The sequence below is a fragment of the Ursus americanus genome, chromosome 18, assembly GCF_024610735.1.
Source record: "Ursus americanus isolate L20-20 chromosome 18, mUrsAme1.1.p, whole genome shotgun sequence".
Lineage (NCBI taxonomy): Eukaryota > Metazoa > Chordata > Mammalia > Carnivora > Ursidae > Ursus > Ursus americanus.
The window spans coordinates 10,453,415-10,480,839 of NC_142144.1; the positions used below are offsets into that span (position 1 = coordinate 10,453,415).

Sequence of the window (27,425 nt, forward strand, 5' to 3'; positions counted from 1 at the left end):
GCTGGATGGGATTTATGCGGGGTATTACCTGCAAAGTGGTGCTAGTACCTGGAACATGAAGGAGAATTTATATTCTCTTTTTTCCAAGGTAGTGTATGAGTGCTCTGTTCTCACAGTGGAACTGGGCTGTTTTGCTTCCTGTGACATTGAAATTGCTCTGTTACTGTATTCAGTTTCCTAGTCCAGAGACTTCTGATCCCCTCCTCTTTGCTTACTCCTCCTGCTGCTTCTCCACTATTCATTCATTTATCTTCTCCATTCATTTATCTGCTGTTCCGTGTGCCTTCCCTAGACCAGGCACTGTGTTGAACATTAAAGACATTAAATAAAATAGATCCCAGGTCCCTGGCTTCAAGAAGTTGACACTCTAATGGCACTTGACACATTACTTGAGACTCAGATCAGGGGAGATCAGGAGCAGCTACTTGGAGGAGAAATCTGAGCTGGTCCTCAAAGGCTGGGTAAGATTTATATAGAGAATATATCCTATTTTATATATAAATTATATAGATAAGTTATATTTATATTCCATGTATAAAAAGGCGTTGGTATGTGCATACACACACACACACACACACATAGATATACATTATATATATATATATATACACACACACATACATTTATATATAAATAAATGAGAGAGAAATCTATATAGAAAAAAGCTGGAGTGACAGCCCAGGGAGAATAAATAGTATGAGCAGAAGCACATAGGAGACCATGTGTGAGTACGTGCGGGTATTAGCAAGCTTTCTAATTGGCTCCAGCAAAGGGTCAGTTTAAAGACATTGTAAAGGATACATTGTGAAAGGTAGATTATTCAGTCAGTTGTTCAGCATCCACTGGTGACTGTTTTGTGTCAAGCTCTGTGCTGGGAGCTATGTAGGAAGTTGAGATACAGCCTAGTGCTCAAGTGTCTCAGTCTAGTGACTGTCCTTTATAATTTTTTTCCTTCTTTATCTGATTTCTCTTCCCTTATCCAGAGTTTTGTTCCTCCATGATAGAAAGAGAAAAGATCTCCTGTTGTGACAATGTTGAATAACTTTTAATTGAAAGATGCACATATTCAAGGAGCTGGTGTTTCTTCCACAGTAGAAAGCCCCTCCTTTTCCTGTGTGGTTTTTTCACAGATATCAGGGGTCTGACCAGTGCCTCACAGCTGGAACAGTTGAACAAGCGATATTGGTACATTTGCCAGGATTTCACTGAATATAAATACACACATCAGCCGAACCGCTTTCCTGACCTCATGATGTGCTTACCTGAGATCCGCTATATTGCAGGTAACATTCTTGGTGCTGGGCTTCCAAACCTTCCTTGCTTCTCTTGGCTTGTGAGAGAAATGAGACAAGCGGTGTTTTCAAGATGCTCATTACAGGCTCATCACCAACTGCATAAAAGAGCTACTACCATTGCCCTCAGGAAAGTTATATTATAATGAGAAGTTTGTATTTTCTTTGTAGGGAAGAGAGTCTAACATTTCCTGAGTGCCTATCATGTGCAAGGTGCTTTGTGACCTTATGTTACTTAATCTCAGAACAAACTCTGCAAGGCTGATTGTTGGTGATATTGTGGTCCTTCTGTGGATGGGGAAACAGACTGAGAGTTTCTCAAATGAACTTCATTTCCTGACTATATACTTTAAAATGAATACTTTAAAAGGGTGTATTTTGTGCTACATGAATTAATTATATGTCAATTTTAAAAATTAACTTCATTTCATAGAATTTCTTACAGATTTTTGGAGATTATTCATTTAAAGCAGTATCTTTAAAATAATTCTCAAGAATCCTACCTTTGCAAAGGAGTTTTTGTTGTTATTGTTTTATAGTCTTGACCCCCTTCTGAGCTTCTTGACATTTAAATAGGCCCATTTCAGTATAAAATCCTGGGTTTTGTTGTTATTGTTGTTTTAGTTCTTCTAGTAAAGATTCTTGTGTATAGTAATCCAGCACATACTGAGGGAAAACTCAGAAATGTGACCTCTAAGATAAAACTGTTCCTGTCAAAGTCAGCCACCCAATTTTGAAGGAAAAAATTTTCAGTCTGACAAAGGAATTTTTTTTTCTTCTACTTTTTGGACCTAGATAGTCCAGAAGATCTGAACTAGACCTAAAATATTGGTATTTTAGGGGTGCTTTGCTAGTTTATGGCTCAGCATTTCCAAATCTATGTTTTACTGAATAAGATATTAATCAGATGCTGTCTGAAATAAAGGGAAGTGAGTAGTTAATACCCCACTCTCCCCCCACAGAACTGGATTCTCAACTCTGGCAACATTTTGAATCACCTGGGAAGCTTTTAAAAAAATTTCTGTGCTTGGATTGCACCTGCAGAGATTCTGATTTAATTGGTATGGAGTGGGACCTGGGCATCAGTATTTTTTTAAAACTCCCCAGGTGACTCTGAGGTACTGGCAGGGAGAACGACAGCCTCAGATATTTACAAAGTATAGTAGCACACTGAATGTTCTGGAAGTCTTCCAATAGAGAAACCTGTATACCTTTCTTAACCCCGAATTTCTCAAATTTATTTGTCCCTGTGACCACCCGCTCCTTTTTTCCCCAGTACTTTTATTAACCCATTTTACTATTCTAAAGAACAGTGCTTTATAGAATGCTAGTTAGGGAATCTACCAGGAAAAAAAGTAGGATGTTTCTCAGGGTATTTTAGCTCTAAGAGAACATCTAGGAATACCTTTCAGTTTAAGATTTCTCATCTATAAAATGGGAATAACAAATAATATTTATCACAGGGAAATATTGTGAGAATTAGATCATGCATTTAAACACCTAGCACAGAGTAAGTAGATGGTAGCAATGATTATAGCTTGCACCATTACTAGACTCTTGAGGGTACCAGAATGGGTGTGGGTATCAGGATGTTAGCACAGTTTGTCTGATACTCCTGTCTTTGTGACACTACTGGCACTTTCCTTGCTCCAGTCCCTCAAAAAGGCAATATTCTCCCTTCACCAGCCCAAGAGGAGGCAGACACGCTCTTCCACTGCAGCCACTACTAACTCTTCTTTTCCCGCCTTGTTACCAGGAAAGATGGTGAATGTACCCCTGGAGCAGCTGCCCCTCCTCTTTAAGGTGGTCCTGCATTCCTGCAAGACGAGTGTGGGCAAGGAATGACCTGTTCCCAGCACCCCTCCTCAGGCCAGCCGACAACGCCTTGGGTGGGGAGGACAGGCTCCAGAAGAAAGAGCCAGAGAGACCAAGATGGAGGCTGTGGAGCAGTGTTTCCAGTTGCCTCCATAGCAAGAAGAGTTTTTGTTTGTTTGTCTGTTTTTTTAACCTCATTTTTCTATATATTTATTTCACGACAGAGTTGAATGTATGGCCTTCAACATGATGCACATGCTTTTGTGTGAATGCAGCCGATGCATTTCCTTGCAGTTTACAGAATGTGAAGATGTTTAATGTTACAGTGTTGTCGTTGTTTAGAGATAGTTCTTTTGTATTTTGAGGGAGAGGGTGGGATGGGGCTGAGATGAATATTTCCATAATGTTGACAAAGACGACTACCTCAGTGGAAAGGGAGGGGTGTGACCATCCATCCTTTTTCCACATGTTCTCAGCAGACTCCTACATTAGTCTGTCAGAGAGCAAACTGCCTTTTTCTAGCCACAGAATTGCCAGGTAAAGTGAAAGAGCATACCACAAAGGGGCAAAGTGGTGTTGGGAGGTTTATTAAGCAAAGTGGGTGAGACATCGGAAATAGGGCAGGAGATGAGGATTTAGCCATCTCTTTTCTTTGGAAAGCATGGTAGTTGAGGGAGGAGGGTACAGTGACCAAATCTAAGTTAGATGTCCTCCCTCCAAACAACTCTTCAGGGAGAAGTGTTTCTGTTCTCACACCATGCTGTGGGCTCCCCCCACCCCCGCCGTCTAAACCACCACTATTAGTTTCTGCCACTGTCAACTTTTTATCTACACATGGTCCTGGCAGTAAGTTAATTCTTAGGACTTGTCTACCAGCTCCCTTGGGGCTCACAGCTACCTAGTGTCTTTACCTGGATCTACCAAGGTCTACCTTCCTCAGTCTCCTTGCCTCTCTCTTATAAATTTGACTTCCTATTGGCCCTTTGAAAAAAACAACTGAACAAAATGTCATGCTCTGAATCCTGGTGCCCACTGCTGATTTATTCTCCTTTCACCTTGCTTTTTTCAAAGGGTAGTGGGACAAAGGCCAGACTGCTAAAAGAATAAACAATCTTCCTTTCCCTGTTCTTCCCTTCACCCCATCCTGTCTCACCCTCAGGACTGAATCCAAAACCTGCAGTCTTTCCTACAGTGGGAAGGACCATTCACTCATCAGCTGAACAGAAGTTTTACCCCTTCATTCACCTCCCAAGTTCTCCTAATCTCTCCAAAATGAGACCAGGTTTCCTTAGAACAGAAAGTCCAAGTACTAGAGTGGCTCACCTGCCTGTTAGATTATCAGTAGCCTAGCTGACCAAGGCCTGGAGGGCTGGAGTCCAAAGCACCTGGAAGGGGAGGGGGGGCTTGAAACTACCTCATGTTCCTAAGGGCCTGGCTGCCCCCCTCTGCAGATACGGCCTGGACCTCCTAGTTTTTCACTACCTACTCTACCTAGTCCTGGGAAATGTTCCTTACCCTCTTGGCTTTGGCCAGTGGCCATACCATGTCTGTCTTAGAGCTCTTTCAGGTGCTTTTCCTTTCTCTGCCTTACTACAGCGATTGTCCCTGCCTGTACCCAGGTACGTCCCACAGCCAGTGCAGCAGACAGACCACTTCAGCTGGGTGCCTCCCTGGGTGGGCTTGAGGGGCCTGCAGCATTTTGTTTTGCCTGTTTAGTCAAAGGCCGTTTGCTCTCTTCCTAACCCGGCCTAGCAAACTTACCTAGTGGGCCACCACATCATGTGCATACCAGGTAGTCTGTATCGGATTACAATTTTTTCTTTCCAGTGAAATGTTACGGGTACCAGCAGAGTGATGACTTTGTCCCTTGATGGATCTAAAACTCAGAGCATTACTCCTTAATGCCATTTCCCCAACTGCTCTGAGAAAGAAAAAAAGAGACACGTTCCTCAGGAAAAGCTCCAACCAGAATGTTTTTCACATGTTGATGGAAAGATTTTTGTGTGTGTATCTGTTTATTTCTAAGTTCACAATATTTTTGTTTCCCTGAATATTTTATTTAACCAACTAGATCACATTCTTTGGCTACAGGTCAGACTCCGAGCTGCTTTCCTCAAGATAGGGGAGGAGGCATGTATCAGAGTCCCCTTCTCCAAGACTGCTTCTGTGTGCAGTATTTTCCTTTGCTTAGATCTCCATCTGTCAAATTATTATTTTTTGAAATTACTTTTCTCTTAAATTAAGCATTTTACCGGTTGTGTTGGCTATCAAAGGAAATCGCTCTGTGACAAGAGAACATGTCTCTCCAATAATGCAGCATTAAACAGAGCAAGTTGTTAATTTGTGGAGTGGGGAAAAGGTTCTGCAAGTTGCCATTGTACAAATCCATTTTTACAAATGTTTGCAGCAGATTCCACAGAACAAAGAGCCCATTCATTGCCAAGAGCCCTGCAGAATCTCTGAGCCAAGTGGCCGTGTATTCCAAGCTGGAGCCTGACCTGTGGACAGCCTTTAATGTCTTCTACACCCAGTCCTTTTATGACGTGGGCTTTTTTTAAACAGGGTAAAGTGAATGTGTTGCATTGCAAACTCAGGTATTATGAGGAGAAGGTAGGAGTGTAGCTAGCAGCGTGGAGACATTAGGTCAGCCACTAGATGTATTTGTGAATTTGGTTTGAAGGACACAGAGAAAGGTTGGAGGGGGAGGTTTGGTGGTGTTTGTTTTTTGCCTTTCTTCCCATAATGTTTGGTTAACAGGTAGCCTTTTTGCTAGTGGAAGAAGAAAAAAGTTGTGCATGTTGTCTCTAATTCCCCTCTCTTCTGTCCTCTCTCTCATCCCCTACTACCAATTGCACTCACTTTGAGTGAGAGTTTTTCCACCATAAAAATAGAAAGCTGTGTGGTAAAGGAGAATCCTCCCTCCTTGCACTGCATTGAAACACACAGGCTTTCCCTTTTCTTTCCCTTTGTTTTCTTGACCCAAGACAGAAGTTTGGAATCTTGGAACTTCACCTACAACTTATGCTCTCTGGGTCCTCTGTAGAATTTTGGAGTCTTTCACAAGGTTCAGTGGTCTTGCCCTTAATCTGAAGGAACTCCCCAGAACCTGTCTCAAAGCACTCCACCTGGCTCAGAGGACACCCAGCCCCATGCTTAACCCATAATTGAGGTGGGCGAACCTCCAGGGATAGAAGGCAGCATGCAGGAACGTCCTTGTCTTGTTCCCCAGAATCAGAGGATGGATAGAGGGAATCTAAGGGTCTGCACAGCATTGCTGACAGTTACCCGCTCCACACTGACCTGCCTCTCACCTGCCACCCCTTTTCAGGGATGTGAGTACCTGCCATGGCCAGTATGTCACCAGGTCCTTAAAACCCTGGGCTCTCTGAGCTGCCTTGCTCTGCTCCCCATTTCCTACCTTTGTTTGTTCTTGATTTCTGGGGAATGGGACCTATGGAGACAGATGGACAAACCCAGCATGGGCAACATCTAAGCCATGCCCAAGTTGGCCAAAGTAAGGGGACCCTAGCCTCCCGGCAGGACAGGAAGTTGAGCAATGATTCCAAGTCTTTAGCTCTGGATCCCTGGTCTATGTCTTTTTCCTTGTTGCTTTTTAAAATTTTACAATTATTTTAAGAAATCCAGTCTTTCAGATCAGATCTTTTATTAAGCTTTAAATTTTTCTTTATTGATTTTTTTAAACAAAAAGCAAAACAAAACAAAACAAAACAAAAAAACGAAACAAAAACACCACTGCTCTCACTTTCCCCAGTTTGATCCATGAGAATCCCCTACACTTCCCTCTGCCTTTGCAGTTGATCATTCCTCCCTCTTTCCTGAGCTCGAAGCATCTATGTCCAGTGTCTGTGAAATGATGTTTTATCTGTGTCTCAGGATGAGAAACGGCAATCATTCCACCAGGTGCTGGAAACTGATTAGCCTCGAGGCAAGGGTTTCTAGGGCCACAGCTCAGGGATGTGTATTTAATTACAGGGTCCCCAGAAACCCCTCTCTTGGCTGCCACAAGCAGCAGCTTCTTTTTTGGGCTTGATACCGGACCTGGACTGTTTCCTCAGAGGCAGGAGCCCCAGAGAACATGCGGAGTCAAGGAACACGCTGGGGCCTCCTCCTTGGCTAGACCTGGGCTACCTTGAAACGTGAAGACTTCTGGCTATCCTGCAACATGAGCTACAGTGGCCCTGCCTCTACCAGCTTGTAAAATGCCTGGTCCCTCTGCCCAGTCCAGTGCCCGTCTGGCCTCCCTCTTCTGGGCCCGCAGCCCTAAGGGGAGCACAGCCTGCTCAGGAATCAATGGCAGGCTCAAAGGGAAGGCGTGAGTTAGGCCAGAGCTTGCTCCAAGCCCAAGAGAAAAGTTGTGTTACTGGTGGAGCCTGGTCTTCCAAATCCTGGAGCCAGCCCTGCCAGCCAAAGGATCATTTTTGCCCTTTGGTGACCATTTTATTTTTCTTTCTCTGAAATGTCTTATAATAGGTAATAATGTTGTTGACTCAAATTTCCATGAAAAAGAAAAAAAAGTAAAACTACCTCTTGAGTGACATCCTGATCGATTCCTCTCTGAGGAATCCTGTGGGAAAAGAATACTGTAGCTCCTGCTCTGTTTACATGTTTCTGTCGGGAAAGAAACTCTGCCTGCCCTGGGGTGTTGGCGTTTTTGTCCGTGTTGCCATCCCAGGCTTGCGATAGGGGCTTGTGGCTGCGTTGTGATGTCTGGGGAGTCCCAGCCACCTGCCCAGCCATGGACTAGCCACCCCCTTGAGGAGGCCACCATTTCTTTCCTGTGACCCAAGGCACAGGGGCACCACCTCTCACAACCCCACCTTTAGGGGCTGTGCTAGCACATGCATCAGTGAACATATCCTTGGGCTACCTACCCTAGGCCCACTTCTACCCACAGTCCTGTGTAGGAATCGTGTAAATGGGATGTCTCTGAGCCCTTGTCCCCAAAGGGCCGGCCAAGGGCTGCCCGCCAGCCTGGCGCCATCAACCCTGCATGACCAAATGATAGTTGGTGGGCTCTGCAGGCTACCCAGGCCCTCTGCTACCTCCCACCCTGCCAGCTGGCAAGGGATGGGCCCTTTTCTGTGAATTGACTACCTGTGGAAATGTGACCAATTAGTGTGAAATGCATGTTTAGCAAATGTTAGGTACTGTATTTGAACCAATAAATGTGAATCCTTCTGCACATGGCATGTGTCCGTGAAACTTGTCTGGGGTTCTAGGGAGGGACAGTGGGGTGTCCTAAGAAGCTGGCTGGTGTCTCCAGACCTGTTGGTCCTGCTTGTAGCTAACACCCACTCAGTTCCTCTTGCTGAGAGGGTCTGGCAGAGGGCTGTCTCTCAGAGCTGCTCGAATCAATGAACCAGTACCGAATAAGGTGTCTGCTCTGTGTGCCAGGCACTGTGTTGGGACTTTTCACAAACCTGAACCTCCTTGAACTTCAAGGATTATTACCTCTTTTATTGAAGTGAGGTGAAGGTACTCATTCAGGGTCACCCAGTCAGAAAGTGGCACAACTAGAGGAACTTAGTCTGATGGGGGAGGCAAATACAGACCTTTGCGGTACAGTGGAACTGAGTTGTAATTAAGGACATATATGAGGTGGCAAGGATCTAGAGGAGGGAGTGGCTCATTCTACTCAGGAAGTGCTTCACAGATGAGCGTTGAAGGCGAATCTTGAAGAAAGGCATTAGACAGAGGAGGCTAGACCAGGTAGAGGTGAGAGGGATCAAGACATTTGAAGGCTATGAATCCGAAACATGGAATATTCAGGTATAACAAGGGACTGCCATGGCAGGAATACTGGCAGATGGAAGGGATAGCAAGACTTGAGGTTGGAGAAGCACTTGGGGACCTTGAATGCCACGTTCCGGAGTGTAGGAAGGAAAGCCATCTGCTAAGTCTCAGGAAAGAGAGCTACATCTCCGGGACAGCAGTGTGCTGGTGGTGGCCTGCCTGTTCTGTCACTATGGTCCAGCCGATTAATACCGGTCTTCCCAGGAAATAGATGAGGTTTTCTAGAGCTGAGAAAATGGAGGGTCTGCGAGATCAAGAGATGTGCCCAAAGTCACACAGGAAGTGTCAGAGTTAGGACTTGAACCCAGATCTACCCAACTTCAAAGCCCAACCGTCCTGTAAACCTGCTATTCATACCAGAGAAGTGGCAGAGTTTGGGTTGAGGGTTATATGAAGACAGGAAAGATGAAGGCTGAGGAGAGTCTGATCAAAGTCTATTAAATCCCCATGTGTGAAATGAGGGGAAGCCCAGCTGCCTTCCCACACCTCAGCCTCCTCCAGCACAAGGGACCAGAGAGCCCTTGAGATTTGAAAGAGATGGCTTTAGAACAAAGGAAACACTGCAGAACTAATTAATAGACTCTTCCTTGGCCCACAAGAGGGAACAGATAAGACACAGAGGTGTGAGGAGGAGAAGAAACACATTTGCTGAGCGCCTAGTGAGTGCCAGGCACTAAGATTGGTGCTTTACATGCATTGTCTCCTGTAATCCTCGTAACAGTTTTACAAGGTTCAGGTCTCAGCCCCATTTTACACATAAGCAAATTGAGGCCCAAAGAAATTAAGCTGTTTGCCTGAGATGACACATGAGAAAGTGGCAGAATTCGCTTTTGAATCCAGGTCTATCTGATACCAAAGTTACAACGGGCTTCCTCCCCGCTCTGCCTGAGCAATTCAGTAGCGCTGAATATGAATGTCAGGAGTTTGTAACAAAACTCAGTAATGGCCTTTGGTTGAACTTCTTGCTATTAGCAAAACAAAACTATTAAACTAATAAAGGATTAATTTCTGTAAGAGGTGAGTGAATAGACCCAACCAAATTGATCTGAAAAGCAGTGCTGTCCCAAAAATATGTAGAATGCTATCGACACCAAATCTGTGGTTTCTCCGCATAGACAACCCAACAAGGTGGCTTCATGGAAAAAGAAGTAGGAGTTCCATTGCCAAAAATCTGGGAACTACTGCACTCGCTCTACCTTCCTCTAACTGCCTCCCTCACCTTTGTTGGCACGTTAAAGGCTCTGAGAAGCCTTGCCTGAAGAAAACTAACCTGTCTAGCCCAGGGCCTACCAAAAAAGTGTTTAGGCATGGAACATTTTTTAATTCCCGTTAAAATTCCGTTGGGACAGTGTTCTGTGGAACAAAATTTAGAACACTGCTCTAAATTTGTAAATTGCTACTGAACTAATGCTGAGCTTTTGATTTCCTTGAACGCCAGGCAATAATCTGGAAGAATAATGAACGTATATGGAGCAAGGCAAAGCTCGGTACTAAGCGTTTTATATGCATTACATTGCTGATTCCTCAAAGCTGCCCTATGAAGCTGATGCTATAAAGATTCCCATTTTACAGATAAGAGAACCGAGGCCCAAAAAGGGTAAGTAATTTGCCCAAGGTTACACAACTCAAACGTAACCTCAGGAATGAACATAAACAAGCAGTAGTGAGTGCCTCCTGTTAAGCAGGGTCTGTGCTGAGGTCTTTATCCTTAAACAACTCTCTGAGGTAAATAAGATCATCTCTGTGTAACTGAAGAGGAAACAGAGCTCTGGTGTATGTCAGAGTCTGAAGCCAGAAACCCCCAGAAATGGCTCATGGAGGGTGTTGGGATCAGGTTGGCTGTGGCTACATGGTCCCTCTCTCAGGGACCATTTTCTCAGGCAGCTTGTGTGACAGAGGCACGTCAGCGGGGTCTCACCACCCGAGGTCTAACTCTCGCTCTTCCCCTTGCCAGTTGTGTGTGGCCTTGACCCAGATAGATACCTCTCACTTTCCTGGTCAGATAAATGGAGATGACGTGCCTTTGTCTTAGGAGTTAAGGAGGACTCACTGTGGCTGGTTCAAAGTAGGGGCTTAATTCAGTCAATCCACAAGAGAAAGCTGTATGAGAGGAGCCGCAGCCCCTAACACTCCAATAACGGAAACCCAGCAGACCCAGAAGCTACCTCTCTGGCTTTGGCTGCCCACCAGGATTTTAGGTCCATGGTGGTAATCAGTCTGTCTGAGATCCTATGGCAAAAGTGCCCAACTGTCAGACCCAGGGCTCTTGGAGTCTTGTTCCCTTGGCAACAAGTCTCACCATGGAGACCACAGCCCCATCCTTGCCCTCCCTGCAATCTCCCTCTCCACAGACCGTCCCTGTTCAATACCTAGTCCTAGGAGAAGTGTAGGAACTGAGGAAAGCACCAAGGAGGCCCTTCCTCAGAGTGAGGAGTTTGGGGCACAGCCGGCAAGAGAGGCAAAAGGAACTCCCATTTTTGTGTCTGCTGTGTGCCTGGCAAGGTTCTGAGGAGTTTACATAATGGGGTCTTGTTTAGGTTAAAAGCCCGGCACTTACCCTATTTTACATAGGTGGAAACCGAGGCTCAAGGAGACAAAATGGACCAGCCCGAAGTCTCACAGCTGGTCATTGTTGGAGCTGACACTTGAATCCAGGGTTTCTGACTCAGGAACCCTTGCTTTCTCTGCAACTCCCCACCCACTTTGTCGAGGCACAGCCGCTGCAAAGTGGGGAGGGTTGGACAGTTGGGTGAATCCCCTCCACCCTAGGCCCTGGCTGTCGCACAAGCAGCAGCCAGCAGCCCTTTGAGGCCTGGGCTGGGCCCCGCAGCAGCAGAGGAACTGCACTATTTTAAGCCAGGGCCAGCAGGCCCCATGTGGGCACAGGGAGGGTGGCCTCGGGCCCTTGGCCAGCTTCCCGGAAGTCACCATGGCCTCCCTCCTCTCCCCTGAGCAGCTTTCTGAGGCAGTCACTTCCCAACAAACAGGAAGGAGGCCCTCAGGCCAGGAGACCTCCAGCCCCAGCTTCCTCCTCCTACACCACCCTCCCCCCAGTCTTCTCTACATAGGGGAGCCCACCAGCTGCATACCCTGATCAATGTCCATTATCTGGGCTGACTCTCAGCAGGCGGGTGGCAGGGAGTCCATAGTGCCAGGGCTGCTTGGCTGCCCCAGTTCACCAGTTACATGTCTAGGGCCTCCGCTTGTCCAGGCGCTTTGCCCACTTGCCCAAAGCCTCGTTTCTCATCTACATTTCCACTGAAGTTGGCCACTATAAGGAAGAGAGCAGAGCAGAGGGATCCTGAGACTTGGCCCCACTCAAGGACCCTAGAGAGAGACAGACTAAGAGACCAAAACAGAGAGAAACAAACTGGGACATTCCCAGAGAAAGACTGAGGCAAAAAACAGTGATAGACACAGATTAATCATGGCAGAGACAACATTAGAGAGATGCTCAGAGACAAAAACAGAGAAAAACAAAGAGACAGCTGCAAAGGGCTGGGGCCAAGAGGTCAGCGAGATGGCTCTGAGTTGTTGCTCCTGACCACCCCCCAAGCACAGGCCATGTCTCAGGGCTGTGGGGGGCCCACCGGCTGCGTGGCTGAAGAGGAATGTGGGGAGCAAGGCTGGGTCACCCCTTGAGGGCCAAGCGTGTGCACTGGGAGATAAACTATCCCAGGAAGGGGGCCCCAGCTGCGGCTGCACGCTCCAGGAGCATGGCGGAGAGGCCCAGGCCCAAGGCTGAAGCCCTAGCCCCGCCAGACGTCCAGCTCCTGCATCTCCTCCTGAGGATCTTCACCAGGCCTCAAATTCTAGAAGGTCCCAGGTCCCTCAGTCCAGCCCTTAAGGGCACGCAGATTCCTTTAGTGTCCCATTTGTAGAAGAGCAGGGTGGGCCCTGGGAACCCTGCCAGCCACAGAACCTTGCTCCAGCTCCAGCTGCAGTCCTGGCTCAGGTGAGGGGCGACCAGGCAGAGCAGGGGCTCCAGCAGAGGAGGGCAGTGGTGGGGCAGCTGTGCACAGGCCTGGGAGCGGTCCCCGTATAGCTTTGTGCACTCATGTGCACCCGTGCGGGTCTGCGTGCCTGTGTCCATGTGCTTTCACGCACATGGGGACTTGCACACATACATGTGTCCACATGCTGCCAGGAGCCCCATTCTGCCCCCACAAGTCCCCACTCTCAGACTGGAGAAGTAGCCCCCAGAGGCACCAGGTGGTCCAGTCCAGAGAACCAAGAGGCCCAGGGAGAAGAGCAAGCAGGTCTCCTGCCGTCCCCCAGCTCCCCTCCCCACACTGCAGCTGAGGCTCCCGCTGGCCACGGCCTTGACCTGGCACTATGGACTTCTCTGACATTGGCATCGGATCTGAACATCTGGCAGCAGGCTGATAAGGGGTGCAGCGGAAACAGCCTCTGCTGCTGCCAGCAGCCCCGCCCCCTCCACTGCCCTGCAAGGGGTCTCGGCGTCCACATCCCCTCTATCTCCAGCTCCTGGCCCTGGCCCTCTCTCTTTTCTCCTTCTCTGCCTCAGTCTCCCTCTCCCCCATTTCTACTTTCTCTCTTTCTAAATTGCTCTCATTCTTTCTGCCTCTCCCTCTCTCTCCTTCCTCTGTCTCACTCTCTCTCTCCCCCCCCCCCTTCCTCTCTCTTTCCCTCTCTCTCTTTTTCTGACCATTTCTGGGTCTGTTATGCTGTCAGTGGGTCTCTCTTCTCTCATTTTCTGCCTCATTTCTCCGTGGGTTCTTTCTTTGTCTTTCTACACTGTGCCCCAACCCCAGCCTGATTCTCTCACTTTCTCTTCTCCATTTCAGTTTCTAGGTCTCTAGTTTGTTTGTTCCTTGTTCCACGTCCAGGAAATAGGCCTGGCACTTTGGGAAAGTCCCCACTTAGAAGAGAGACCCCGGGCTTTGTTTGCTTGGGGAGGGTGGGAGGGGGGAGCCTGGGTCACCCCTTCTCCTTCCCCTCTATGTGGGTCTCATGGCCTGAGACCACCTGGGCTGGAGCTTGAAGGAAAAGACAAATGGGCCACCCAGGGGCTCTGGCAGAGGAGAGAGGACGCTGACTCTGCAAGCCCAGTCCCTGGATTCAAATCCTAGTTCCATCACACCCTTGCTTTGTGACTTCGGGAAGATCTTCGTCTCCCTGAACCCGAGTTTCTTCATCTCTCAAACAGCTCATGGAAGGTGAGGGGAAAATCCTACCTTCCTCCCAGGGTGGTGGAGGCTGACCACAGGTGTGAAACAGTAGCAGACCTGGCGCTTAGGCACTTCTGTGCTGGGGCCTCACCATTCCCTGCCGGCCTCACCCAGGAAGGCCGAGGGCCGAGGAGGGGCAGTGCAGATTAAGGGGAAGCCCATAAACATATCCAGGGAGATCAGAGGTGAGCAGTACCCAGCCTGCGTGGTGCAAAGTGTCCGCTGACCGCCCACAGAGAAGACAACAGGACAGGAGGGACAGGCGGCAGAACTCCACCTCCACAGGCAGCCTGTGGGGCCTTCAGTGCAGAGGCAAGTAGTCATTCAACAACTGCTCCCTGACGCTCGCTCTGTGCTGGCTGCTGTGGACCCAGAGATAAATCAGCCCTGAGTCTTTCCTTGAGGGTTCCCCAGGCTGGGGTGAGTCACTCTATCACAGAAGGGCAAGCAGTGTTCGGGATGATGGTTCAGTCTCAGACTCCACACAGCAAGGGCCCCCGACGGCAGACCCGCCAGTCCTGCGGCTTGTTGGTTGTGTTTTGCTAACATTTAGTGAGCACACGTGACACACCAGGGAGCCACGGAGCGTGGTGCGTGCATTGTCTCATTCTGTCCCCGTTTCACGGAGAGGATGGGAGGCCCAGAGAGAGAAGTGACTGGTCCCAGGTCACACAGCTGGGAAATGGCGGAACTGGGATTTAAGCCAGAGTCTCCATCACTAATCCCTCACATTTCTCCTTCTCGGGGCTCGGAGCCTCACTGGGAGACTGACAAGGCCAATCGAGTTCTTTCCATGGCATCACGGGGTTGAAAGACCCTGTTTGCCCTGTTTAAGAAGGCGGTGAAAGCAGACCCCATTTCACAGTCTCCCATCCAAAGACGCACAAAGGACTATGCTTGTTTGTTGGTCCATGTATGTGACGTGTCGGTGATGTAAAGGTGCTTGCTGGGGTATTTCTTTCTTAAATTCAGAGGATGAATGGTATTAATCCAGAAACAAAATCATTGCATTAAAATGGGGAGGTTAGTTAGGCTCAGTTATATGCAAGAGAAATATATCTTATAAGAACTTCAGTGGGTGAAAAAGACTTAATTATGAGGTCATGCATGTTGAGAAATAAGTTACATGTTATGTCATAGGTAGAAATTAGAATGAGAATATAGTAGCCCCCTTATTGACAGAGGATGTATCCCAAGAACCCCAGCGGATGCCTGAAACCATGGATAGCACTGAACCGTGCACTATGCTTTTTCCTTTATGTACATCCCTATGATAAAGTCTAATTTATAAATTAGGCACAGTAACCATAACTAATAATAAAACAGAACAGTTATAATATATCGGTAATAAAAGATATGTGCCTGTGCTTTCTCCCAAAATATCTTGTACTGTACTCACCCTTTTTCTTGTGAGATGATGAAATGCCTCCATGATGAGTGGCGGGGCGAACGGTGGGGGTACTGTGATGTCGCGGGAGGCTGCTATGTGCTGACCTTCTAACAGCAAGTCACAGAGAGGATCGTCTACTCCCTGACCCCGGCTGACCACAGGTAACTGAAACAGTGGAAAGCAAAACCACGGATAAGGGGGGACTACTGTATGTTTAATCAGTAGAATCAGTTAGTTACGAATGTCAATAAGATTTTCCTCTTGTCGTATTTTCGCAATAAAAGAAATGTGTTGGGGGACCCTGGGTGGCTCAGTCAGTTGAGCGACCAACTCTTGGTTCCGGCTCAGGTCGTGATGATCTCAGGGTCGTGCGATGGAGCCTGGCAAAGGGCTCCGTGCTCGGCGGGGAGTCTGCTTCTCTCCCTCTCCCTCGGCCCCTCCCCCTGCACACTCTCTCTCTCTCTCTCTAAACTTTCTCTAAAATAAGGAAATATATTGTTTAAATGTGTAAGTGGCACAATGAGGAAGACACACTAGGTTTTAAATATAGTTGATTTCAGTTATCCAGAAAGTCCCTCTTCTCCCAAGCCAGGTAAGTGAGGTGGTGTGTGATGGGCCTGTTTCCTCAAATGAAGGGGTGTGGTGAGGGTTCTCAACAGTGATTGCCCCATGGACCCATGTCCCTTCCCAACCCCCAGGACCAATGCCTATGAGGTAAATGGTCCAAGGACAGAAACTTCTTCCCTTTTCCCCAGTGCCCGGACAAGTGCCTGGCATCTAGTGTGCACTCAGTAAATGTGAGATGAATGAAGGAATGCACGAAAGAGGGTGTCATTCAGCACAGGGGTGCAGAACAGAACAATTTGGGCCCTATGGGACTAGGACAGTTCAGGCCCCGTCTGGGCCTGGAGGTTGGACAGGGACATCCCTGGCTGTGTGGGAAGGCCTGGCCTTCAGACAAAACCCCTGCCCTCTGCCCTGCCCTATCCTGGCCTTACTATCCACTTGGCCCAACCTGTAACCACTAGAGGCAACCACCTGGCCCTGGAGGCAGTCTCGGCCCCTCAACTTTCCCAGGTAATCAATGGAAGTATCAGCAGCCCCCACCAGGTGGTGACATTCAGAGCAGCCAGTGTGGAATGCACATGGGAGGTGTTCAGTCAGCTCACCTGCTTGCCTTCCAGTCCCTTCTTCCTCTCTTCACCTTCTGGAAGAGTGAAAAGATCAAGCCAAAGCAGCAGAGCCACCTGGTCAAGTCATCTATGCCCCTGCCTCCGCTTCAGGCCAACCTGACTCCACTCCCATGTCTGGGCCAGGCCGGACCCCGCCGGGCCAGGCCCCAGGGAGGTAGCCATCCAAGGGGAGAGAGGCCAGGCTGCAGGCCTGGTGGGGGAGCCGCCCATAAATCAGGCCCCACTCCCACCCAGTCACTAACAAGCGGGGCTGCCTAACCGCCTACATGGGGTCCCTGCCTCTGGGCTCCCACAGCGGCCTGGAACAGCCAGCTGGCCAAGGCCTCCAGAGTGCCTTGGCCTCCACCCCCACCGCGGCCCCCAGATAGATAGGGGTATTTTTTTTTTCTTTTAGGAGAAGAAAAAAAATAGACCTAAATGAAGAGAAACACCAACAAAGAAGGAGAGAGGCCTGCAGAGTCACGTGGGGGCAGAGACCAATTGGGCCTCCGGTGCCCCCCCCCCAGGGCGGGGAGGAGGAGGACGGACGGACAGGGCCAGCCTACTGTCCGCCTGCCGCCCGCCGTGGCGTGAAGGAGTTCCTGTGTGCCCACGGTCACCACTGCCCCACCTGGGCTGTCGGAGCCTTCCCTCGGACCCCTGGTGCCCACTGTGCACCCTCACCCGGCGTGAGAGCTCTCCTTCCGCTCCGTAAGTGAGGGCCTGGGCCCAGGCCTCTAATGGCCAGCCTCCCTCCTCAGTGCCTCCCTGCGGCCTGGGCCGGCCACTGCCTCCTCGGCTGAGTGACTGGTGCCCGCTGCTCTGGGCAGGGAAGGGGCCAGAGACTGCCCCAGACCTGCCCTCCCATCATGCTACCCCCCTCTTCTTCCCTGGGCAGCTGATGGGAGGAGCTAGGCCTATGGGGACAGGCCCCATGAGCGTCTGTGGTGTCCCGCTGTCTACTGGTGGCCTAGTGTTCACAGGGCTGTGTCGGCCCAAGCCTAGCAGTCCGTGAATGTGTCCACTGTCCCTGGGCCTGTCTTTGGATCTCTGGGTCTCCCTGCCTGCGTGTCTGTGTTGTCTCCATGGATTTGTATGGATTTGTATGGATTTGTGTGTCTGTCTCCAACTTCCTTCTGTCAGTCCTCGTTCCGTGGCTGGTCCAGATCAATGCTTCCTTTCCTGGGTATGTGGGTAAGGGTGGGGGCAATGGAGCCTGGGTCAGCCTCAGAGCTCTGAACCTGGGATAGTGTAGCCTCTGGAGAAAAAGGGGGTAGAGGTGAAGGGAGAGGGGGAGAACTGGCTCTGGGCCCAACCCCCTAGGCCACCTGGGTCCCCAATCCGGACTTGTGCTTACATTGCCTGAGTCTTCCTCAGCGATGTCCAGGAGACCCCAGCCCTCCCCCTCAATTCCCTACAGAGGTGGTGCCGGTCCAGTTTTCTACTTTCGGAGCCCCCCCCCCACCCCCATGGAGAGCTATTCACCGGCGCTAGTCCCCACCTCCAGCTCCTGCCAACGCTAGTGTTTCTCAGGGGTCCGATGCCGGGAGTCTGCAGCTAATCTCAGGCTCGGCTCTCTCTCCTTTCTCACCAAGATTCGACCGTGGCATCTCACGAAAACTGCAGAAATCCTTGCGTAGGGCCGAACTTTTCCATTTTCCATGCGGAGAAACTGAGGCTCAGAGAAGCGAAGTGACCTGGCCGGGCTTGCACAGCAAGTTGGCTGCCTATTCTGCCCTCTCTTCCGCGTGGTGAAAGATAGGCGGAATGGTCTGCGCGGGGTCTCCAGCCTTGGCTCGCAGGACCGAGGTGCCAGCTCCAGCCCAAGCCGGGTGGCGGGGGAGGCTCGGGTCGGGGGAGGCTCTGGTCGGGGGCCCAGACGAAGTCGGCCGAGGCCAAGGGCCAGAGCCTTCAGATCGGGCACGTCGCTGCGGGTGCCTAACTGTGGTTTTTTCCCCGGCTTGAAGATCGCGGCTTTTCGGCCTTGCTGATCTCAATACTCTTCTCCGCGGAGGGGGCGGGGCAAGACGAGAGCAGGCCCCTTTCTCTGGTCTCAATTTTTTCATCTGAAAAATGAGTGACCGGGTAGCCTTTCCCAACCCAGAGCAATTGCTTAGCTTAGCCTAGCCCAGCTCTGGACCCCTTTGTCCCCGGGATGCCGGCCGTTCCCTTCCCCCTCCCCCAACTCCGGGTAAGGGCTCACAACCCGAAGGGGTAAGGGGACACTCTGTTGTCCTAGCTCCCGCGCCCTCGGTGGCTTCAGGTTCTCGCCAGACCTCGGAGGAGTCCCATTTCCGGCCGAGCAAACTGAGGCCTATGGTGGAGAAACGGTTTGCCCCAGGTCTCCCAGCTGGGTACTGCTGATGGCTTCCGCAGTGCTAAGGCATGCGTTTTGCCCACGCCTCTTCGGTTCATCCGCATGCCCACTCTTAAGGAAGTCCAGTCATCATTACCACTTCGCAGATAAGCAAACTGAGGACGTGTGTGTGTGTGTGTGTGTGTGTGTGTGTGTGTGTGTGTGTGTGTGTAGATTTGCTTGTCCCCAGTGAGGAAATATGGCAGGGCCAGGACACGAACCTGGTTTCTAGCCTTGAACCGGTGCCTTGACCATGGACCCGCACGTTCGCCCTTACCCACTTCCACGCTGCAAAACCACCAGCGCCCCCAGTGTGGCCCTTGCCACGACTAAACTGGATTAGCAAACAGGGGCTCACCTCCTGGGTGGCTCGAGGCTCCCAGGCGCCCAGCACCTGCCCAGATTCCGAGGCGCCCGGGCTGGGAATGGGGGGCCAGGAGGGTGGGGGTAAAGGCGCTAGCCAGGCTAGATGGCGGGGGAGGGCGCGGGCCGGGCCTCCGCCCCCGGATACCGCACGCGCTGATATAGAGGGGTCGGGCCCTGGCCCCTGCCAGGCGGGTTCGCGCAGCGCGCATTGGCGGCGGAGGGGCCCGGGTCCCAGGTGCGCCTCGGTGCGGCCCTGGAGGCGGCGGGGGGTGGGGAGGCTGGGGGGGGGGGGCGCTCCGAGGCCCCGCGCCCCCGCCTCCCCGCCCCCGGCCCGATCGGCCGTCATCGCGGGCAGGCGGCGCTGCGCCCGGGTGCGGCTCATCGCCGGCGGCGGCGCGACCGGGAGGTGCGGGGCTCCTCGCGGGCGGGACGCGGGGCGCTGCTGCTCTCAGGAGCCGCCAGGTGGGCGCCAGGCGGGCCGCGGCCGCCGTCGCGCCCCTTCTCGCTTCCTGGGCCCCGGCTCTGCGCGCTTCCCTCCTGGGGACTTCGACTCTCCGCCCGAGGTCGCTCCCCCGCCTCGGGCTCGGCCCCCCGGAGCCCGCGGGGTCTCCGCCCGAGGTCTCTGCGCCTCGCGCCCGGCCTGCGACTGCACACCCGGCGTCTCCGCTGCGCCCTCCCTCCGCCCGACGTCTCAGACGGTCTTGGTGGCACGGGCTGCGCCTCCCGTTGCCGTCGCTGCCGCGGGCTTTGTCTCTCCCAGCCCGGGGGCCCCGGCGGCTCGGCGGCTCGGCGCTTTCGGGCTCTCGGTCCCGGGCGCCGTCGTTCTCCGCCTGTCTCGGCGCGAGCTCCTGGCGGGGTCCGACCCTGCGGGGCCACGCCTCGGAGCTCGGGCTCCCGGGTCCGGCCGCTCTCCGCGCGTCCTCCGGGACCCGGCCCCCGCGCTGGGCGCCTCCGTCTCTCCAGGTTTTCCCTCAGTGTCTCTGTCCCCCCTCTCGGGCTTCTTCTTTCCCCGGTTGCTCTCGCCTCTCCGTGTCTCGGGCTGTCTCTCGTCTACCGCTGTGTCTCTGGCTCTGCGTCTGCTTTTCTCAGGTTTTCTCTTGGGCCTCTGTCTCTCGGCGTCTCTGATCTCTCCTTCGTTCTCCATCTCCCTGTCTCGCTGTCTGTCTCGTCTGCCCCGGGTTTTCTCTGCCCGGCATCAGTGTGTCTCTGTCAGTCTCGGATTTTCGTTGTCTCTGGCGCCCCAGGGCACTCGCTCCGTTGGGCAGCGTCGGGCGGTAGCTCTCGCTCTCTCTCTGTCCATCTCTCTGTCTCCCCCAGACTCTGTCTCTGTCTCCTTCGTCCCCGGTCGATCCCCAGAACACTCAAGACCCCACTCTGGCCGGGGTCGCCCGGGTCTCCCCCGCGGCAGAGCCCATCTCGTTTTCTCAGAATCGGGGTTTTGTTCTCAGACGAACGAATCCGGAGCGCAGCGCACCGAACCGAGGGTGCCGGATCGGGCGCGACGCAGACCAGGCCGGAGGAGCCCCCGGGAGGGGCGGGGGGTGCGCGGGGCACGAGCGGCGGGACAGGGTCGGTAAAGGCCGAGGCGCGGGCCGCACCGGCAAGATCCCCGTGCGGGCTGCTCAGGGCGCTCCAGTGCGCGGCCAAGCCCGGGCGCGGTGATGGGGGGCCCCGCCGTGGGGGCGCCCACCCAGCCGGCCCCAGGTCTGCCAGTCGCGTCCCGCCCGCGGTGACCCTCTCCTCCCTCCGCAGGCGGACGCCGCGGGCATGGACTATTCGTACGACGAGGACCTGGATGAGCTGTGCCCCGTGTGTGGGGACAAGGTGTCCGGCTACCACTACGGGCTGCTCACATGCGAAAGCTGCAAGGTGAGCGGGCGGCGGGCGGCGGGCCGGCAGACCGGCCGGGCTGTAGGCGCGCGGAGGGCGGGCGAGCGGCTGCGACGCGGGGACAAACCCTGTCGGGCGGGCCGGGGAGAGGGACACGGGGCCTGGCCGCCTCCCGCGCTGACTCCGCTCTCCCCTAGGGCTTCTTCAAGCGCACGGTGCAGAACAACAAGCACTACACGTGCACCGAGAGCCAGAGCTGCAAGATCGACAAGACGCAGCGCAAGCGCTGTCCCTTCTGCCGCTTCCAGAAGTGCCTGACGGTGGGGATGCGCCTGGAAGGTGGGCGCGCCGCGCTGCGGCCTCCGACCGCTGACCTCTGGCAGCGCGGGTAGGGGGTGCGGGAGGTAGAAGGGGTGAGAGGAGGGAACCCGTGGCCTGCTTGAAGTTTCTGGAGCCCGCCTTTCGCCACTAGCCTGACGTGTCGGCCGGCCCTCTGCGGGGGAGGGGTGGCTCTGTGTGGTGCGGGGACGTGTGCAGGCTCAACGGGCTTGAGTCCAGAGGTATCTGAAAGTGAACAGGGGCGAGAGGATCCTCTCTCCAGCCTCCGAGAGGGTGTGCAGCACCCGGCAGGGCCCCGCAGACCTCCTCCCTCTGCAAGGTGACCTGCGACACCCCCACTGATGCCCAACATCCCGTGGAGCCTTTAGTACCGTTACCAGACAGAGTTCAAGTCCCAGTGCCACCATGTACAGGCTGATTGACCTTGGGCAACTTCCTTAACCTCTCTGAGCTGCAGATTCCCCATCTGAAGAGTGGACCTAACGGTAGTGTCTTCCTCCTTGAGTCAGTGTGAGGGAATTTCATGAAATGCTAGCACACAGTAACTGCTATTATTATTATCATTATCATCGTTATCATTATTTATGTTATTATCTGTCCCTCATCACAGCCTTCATTCATCCAGCCCACCCATCTGTCTGTCCATCCAAAAGTTCACCAGGTCGTTCACGTAGTGGGTGAAAGTCCTTCCACCATGTTCTGGGGGGGCCCTTGAGAGGGTGAGGGAAGGGAATACAATTGGTCCCAGAGGACCCAGGCCCAACCCTGCCTTCCCACCCCCATCCTCCCACCTCTCAGTCCAGAGGGGAGGACAAACATTTCAGCAGGAAAGCCTCAAACTTTCTGAGGGTGGACAGTCATAGGCTTCCACCCCACTGGCCCCAGCCAGGCTGTGCGCCGAGCAGGCAGCTGTTGGCTAAAGTTTTTAAACAATGTAGAAGGCCCCTAGTGGCTCTGGGAGCAGCTCAGCACAAGTCCTGCCACCTAGAGGAAGGACTCCTAGATGAGAGGGGGATGTCCCCATATCCCCAGCTCCAGTCCTTGGGGCCAGGGGAGCTCACTGTTGCCAGTAGCAGCAACACTCCGGTGAAGCGGAGGGAGCAGAGCAGGGTTCTTGACCCCTACGGCAGGAACACTGGCCGAATGGACCTCCAAGACCCCTCCACTCCTGGGCACCAGCCTCTCCCTCCTGCTCTCTCCCTTCTCCTGGAGCTCAGGGTGGGGTCCTGTCTGAGCAGGGGCTGGGGCCACACTGCAGCTGCAGAGGCACACCTGTTGGCTCCGGCTGGTGACACATTCTTGGCCAGGCGGAGGGACATCTGGTCAGCCAGGGAGGTCCCTTCTCCCAGCATGGAACCCTGGCCAGCCCTAAGCTCAGCTTCATATTTGAAGGCAATGGGGGAAGCCAGAGTCATTTTGCAGTAGGGGTTCGACAGAGTCGGGCAGTCAGTCAAGAAGCAGCTGGACACAGGGGACTGGACTGGATGCTGTGAGTAAGGCCGGCGAGGGCCTACTTCCTGCCACCATCTCCCTGCTCGGCCTTGTACTAGGCACCTGAACCCGTTGCTGAGTCCCCAGAAACTCTCAGCCTGGGTCACATGGCATGATACCACTCAGCAGGATGAGAGTGGACAAGAGGCAGGACATCTGGGGCAAGGACAGCGGATTCTGCCTAGATGAATCCAGGAATACTTCTGCGGGTGGTGACCCTAGGGCTGAGTGTTTGGCAGGCATGAGAAAAGGAAAGGGTTTGAGGCAGAAAGAGTAGCAAAGGCAAGGTGGAGGAAGAAGGAGACGTGCCAGGCAGAGGAGTGGAGAGATAAGGTGGAGTGGAAAGAACATGGGGTCTTGTAAGGGGTGATCTGGGAGGGTAAACGGGGCCTTGAATGCCAGGCTAAGGAGATTGACTTCATCGGTGGGCAGGGGGAGCCATGAAAAGGTACTGAGTGGGGGAAGTGACACAGTTTGGGAAAGATCCGTGAGTGTGGCATTATGGCAGGTGGCTTGGACAGGCTGAGGCTGACGCTCTGCTCCTGCCCGCAGCTGTGCGTGCTGACCGAATGCGGGGTGGCCGGAACAAGTTTGGGCCCATGTACAAACGAGACCGTGCCCTGAAGCAGCAGAAGAAGGCACAGATTCGAGCCAACGGCTTCAAGCTGGAGACAGGCCCCCCAATGGGGGTGCCGCCCCCACCCCCTCCGCCGCCGGACTACATGCTGCCCCCTGGCCTGCATGCGCCTGAGCCCAAGGGCCTGGCCTCTGGTCCACCTGCTGGGCCATTGGGCGACTTTGGGGCTCCAGCACTGCCCATGGCCGTGCCCAGTGCCCACGGGCCCCTGGCCGGCTACCTCTATCCCACCTTCCCTGGCCGTGCCATCAAGTCCGAGTACCCAGAGCCCTATGCCAGTCCCCCGCAGCCTGGGCCACCCTATGGCTACTCAGAGCCCTTCTCCGGAGGGCCTGGTGTGCCCGAGCTCATCCTGCAGCTGCTGCAGCTGGAGCCGGACGAAGACCAGGTGCGGGCGCGCATTGTGGGCTGCCTGCAGGAGCCAGCCAAAGGCCGCCCTGACCAGCCCGCGCCCTTCAGCCTCCTGTGCCGGATGGCCGACCAGACCTTCATCTCCATCGTGGACTGGGCACGCAGGTGCATGGTCTTCAAGGAGCTGGAGGTGAGTCCCTCCTCCCGCCTGGCTGGCCGCTGGGTCTGGGGTGTCCTCTTGCTCCCAAGCCTCAGTCCCAGTTAACCCCTGGATGGAGCTGTCCTGCCCACTGGCCTCAGGCAGTATCTGGGCACAGGGAGGCCTCTCTGGAGACACTGAGGAGCGTTTCTGGTCCATCACAGCCTTCCTTGTCCCTTGCCCCCTCTCCTTTACCTCTCCTGCTCTCTTTTCTTCTCTGTTTCTTGAGTCTCTGTTTGTCACAGACTCTGCCTCTGTCTCTTTCTGGTCCTTCTCTCCCTGGTGTGCTGTCTCCCTGCATCTCTGTTTCTCCAGCCCTTCAGGTCTCTGTTCCTTTATTATCTGGTCAGGGTCTCTGTAGGCATTTATATCTCTTCCTCTGAGACCCTGAGCATCCCCCCACAAAGGACTAGCTGAGTCTGTTGGAAGCTGTCTCTGGCTGCCCCAGCCCCGTGTCAAGAAGAGGACACAACCGATCCTGTCCTCCCATTTGGAGAGGCCACCAATCCCTGCCAGCCTCAAATGTCAGAGGTGGGGGTCTTAGCATCTCAGAGTTTGGAGTGCTTGTGGACATTCTCCTTCCCTGCTAAGGTGGAAGGTCCTGCTGTCCCTGGATCTCTTGTGCATGATGGTTGATCTCGTGTGTCTGTGTGTGCCATGGGGGCTAAGTGGGGGACTCTGGGGCCTGTCACTGACCTTCCCAAAGGAGCCAGTCTTCCTTTTTTGCAAGGCTTCCCTTCCCCTGGATTGAAGTACCTGCAGCTAAAGCAAGCAAGAAACCAGCAGGAGAAACTGAGGTCAGATAGGGAAGAACTTCCCAGTCCTCCTGCCTGGTGGATTGAAGGCCCAAGGCCTGGGAGCTGCCTCTCTGGTGCCCTGGCTCCCTGTGAACAGGGTGCTCTGCCAACCTCTGAGGCCCCTTGAGTGCAGGCAAGGCCCAGCCCTCCTTGTTGGCCTGGGCACAGGCCGTTTCTAGTCCAGGCCGATCGGTGTTTGGCTTTCCCCGGCTGGCCTCCCTGGCTGTTCCGGGGCTGGATGTAAACAGCAGGGCCCGCTGCCCTCCCTGCTGGGGCCCCTGCAGCCTTGAGCAGCATTGTCAGTGCTGACGCCTGGGCTTCCTCCAGGGGCGTGTGGCCGGATGGGCCGGGGGCACTGCCTGCCTAGGCTGGGCATAGGGCGGGATTAGATAGGAGGTGGGTGCTGTGAGCCTGTGAGGCATCATGGGGCTGGGGGCCTGGGTTACCCTGGGAGTCAAGAATTGGTGGTGATGATTCCTGCTTCGACGATGGAGGGTCTGTGGATGTGCCCTGTATCTGTTGCAGGGTGGGACTTCTCACCCTTGCCCCTTCTCTAGGCCAACCTCATGGATGGGACGAGAGGCAGGGCCTTGAACAGACATTCCCATCTGCCTTTCACTCCCGGCTGGAGGCCCTGGTTGGGGATGAGGATCCCAGGACCCTTGGGTTGGTTGCTAGCTTCCCCTCCAGACTTCCCATGAGCCCCCTGTGCAGAGGGGAGGAGGAGCAGAGCATTCCTGGCTTTCCAGAACCCTAGATCCAGGGGCAGGGCACTTCCTCTGGCCGCCTTCCTAGTCTCTTGGGGTTTTTCACGCAGGATGGGAAGGGCTTTTGTCCCAGCTTTGCTGAGTGTTTTTTCCTGCTTCTGGCTTCTCTGTGGTCCAAACCTTCCTGCTTCCCCTTCCCAGAATCTCTGCATCGAACCCAGGAGTATGAACCATGGTCACCATCCTCTGTAAAGGAGTCTTGCAGATAAGTACCAGCCCAGCCCTTGGAGGGCTTCCTCATCAGCCATGTGGGACTTCTTTCCTACTGGTCTGGTGAGCCCTGGCTGGTGTCTGTTTGCAAAGGCAGAGGTGGGGAAGTAGAAAAGTGGGAGTAGTGCTGAGTGACCCTGTTCTCCCTCTTGGGTGACCATTCACAGCCCCCCCCCCACCTCTAGGCAGAATACATCTTAGGAGACAGAAGTGGGGAGCTCTCTAGCTCTGAAAGTGGGGCACTTGGGCTGGGCAGAGCAGGCTATTGGAGGAGACAGACAGGTACACAGATGATGCCAACGCAGGCCGCCCGGCACTCTGGGAGCAATGGAAGGGGGCCAGTGGGGCCTAGCAGCCGTGCGAATGGCTCTATCTAAGGAAATCAGGGGTTTCTTTGATCTCTGCCTTTCCAGAAAGCTGTCTGAGAAGGTTAAGGACATTCCAGGAAGGGGGAATGGCATAGGGAAAGGCCTAGAAATGTGAAAAGGTGTCTGTGTCCAGAGAGGTTGGCAGGGTCAGAAGCGGAGCTTAGACCAGGAGCTAGGGCTGGCAGGGGGGCCCCACATCCTGGGGCAGGGAGGGCTCTTACCACAGAGCCTGAGCTCTTCCTAGAGGCCATACAGCCCTCTATGATGCTGATGACATCTCGTGGCCCAGGGGAGGACCTGGGGTCTTTGCTGAGCTGCCGGGGATGCGGCGAGCCTGGATGCCCTCTTGGGCTTTTCCTCCTCCATTCTCTCTCCAGGCTTAGATGTCCCTCTGTCTCTGTTTTTTATCTCACACAATTGTGGGGTGTTGAGCTGACAGTGGCAGAGAAGTTAAGAACAAAGACCAGGATCAGAGAAGCCTGTGTCCTAGTTCCAGCTCCGTCAGCCCTGCCACTTACCACGGGCGTGACTGTGGGCAAGTCACTACTCTTCCGGGCCACAGTTTCCTTATCTATAAAATAAGGAGAGTTGAAACAACATCTACTTCATGGGTTGTTGCAAGGATTTAGCGAGCCAGGACAGGTCAAGTATTCTGCACGGGGCCCAGCACACAGGAGAGTTTGGTAGCCTGCAGTGGTTGCTCCCTTCCTTCCTGTCCCCTCTCCTGCTGCCCCCCGTAATCCGTAATCCGTACTTGCAGGAGGTACTCTGGCCTGGCCGGGAGGAGTGGGGAAGCAGAGGCTGTACCCATGCTCCTCCGGACACTAGCGTTCCGGGAGAAGATGTGCGGCCACCTTGCCCTGGGCTTGGAAAGCGACTCTGCAGCAGCAAGCTGGCAGAAACACCTGTCCCTGCTGCTCTGCTCGGCGGAGGGCAGTGTGTCGGCCCAGGCAGTCAGCCTCTCTGGACAGTTCCCAGGAAGGGCGGGCCGGGAGGACGCCTGATAGGCATCAGTGAGGGGGAGGTGAGGGCCGAGAGT

At 53.5% G+C, this 27,425-nt stretch overlaps 2 protein-coding genes across 10 annotated transcripts in view; both read left to right on the forward strand.

The window, feature by feature from the left end:
- Nucleotides 1–8,312, forward strand: part of NR6A1 (nuclear receptor subfamily 6 group A member 1) — a 219,634-nt gene extending 211,322 nt beyond the window's left edge. For 3 of the 5 annotated variants that reach the window (XM_045790965.2, XM_045790964.2, XM_087869379.1), the window contains one exon: nucleotides 1,131–8,312. In XM_045790965.2, coding sequence (XP_045646921.1) covers nucleotides 1,131–1,438 — 308 coding nt within the window. In that variant the 3' untranslated portion in view covers nucleotides 1,439–8,312. The remainder of the gene's footprint in view (nucleotides 1–1,130) is intronic. The other 2 variants (XM_045790968.2, XM_045790967.2) reach the window with 1 other exon arrangement.
- A 5,135-nt stretch (nucleotides 8,313–13,447) lies between these two features.
- NR5A1 (nuclear receptor subfamily 5 group A member 1) overlaps nucleotides 13,448–27,425 on the forward strand; it is a 28,241-nt gene continuing 14,263 nt past the window's right edge. Inside the window, exons 1-7 of one of the 5 annotated variants that reach the window (XM_087869383.1) lie at nucleotides 13,448–14,101; nucleotides 15,528–15,664; nucleotides 17,091–17,386; nucleotides 18,271–18,484; nucleotides 21,150–21,266; nucleotides 21,425–21,566; nucleotides 23,610–24,235. In XM_087869383.1, the coding sequence (XP_087725509.1) occupies nucleotides 18,443–18,484; nucleotides 21,150–21,266; nucleotides 21,425–21,566; nucleotides 23,610–24,235 (927 nt within the window). In that variant the 5' untranslated portion in view covers nucleotides 13,448–14,101; nucleotides 15,528–15,664; nucleotides 17,091–17,386; nucleotides 18,271–18,442. Of the gene's footprint in view, nucleotides 14,102–15,527; nucleotides 15,665–17,090; nucleotides 17,387–18,270; nucleotides 18,485–19,620; nucleotides 19,633–19,737; nucleotides 19,804–21,149; nucleotides 21,267–21,424; nucleotides 21,567–23,609; nucleotides 24,236–27,425 lie in introns of those variants that run through there. The other 4 variants (XM_087869380.1, XM_087869381.1, XM_087869382.1 and 1 more) reach the window with 4 other exon arrangements.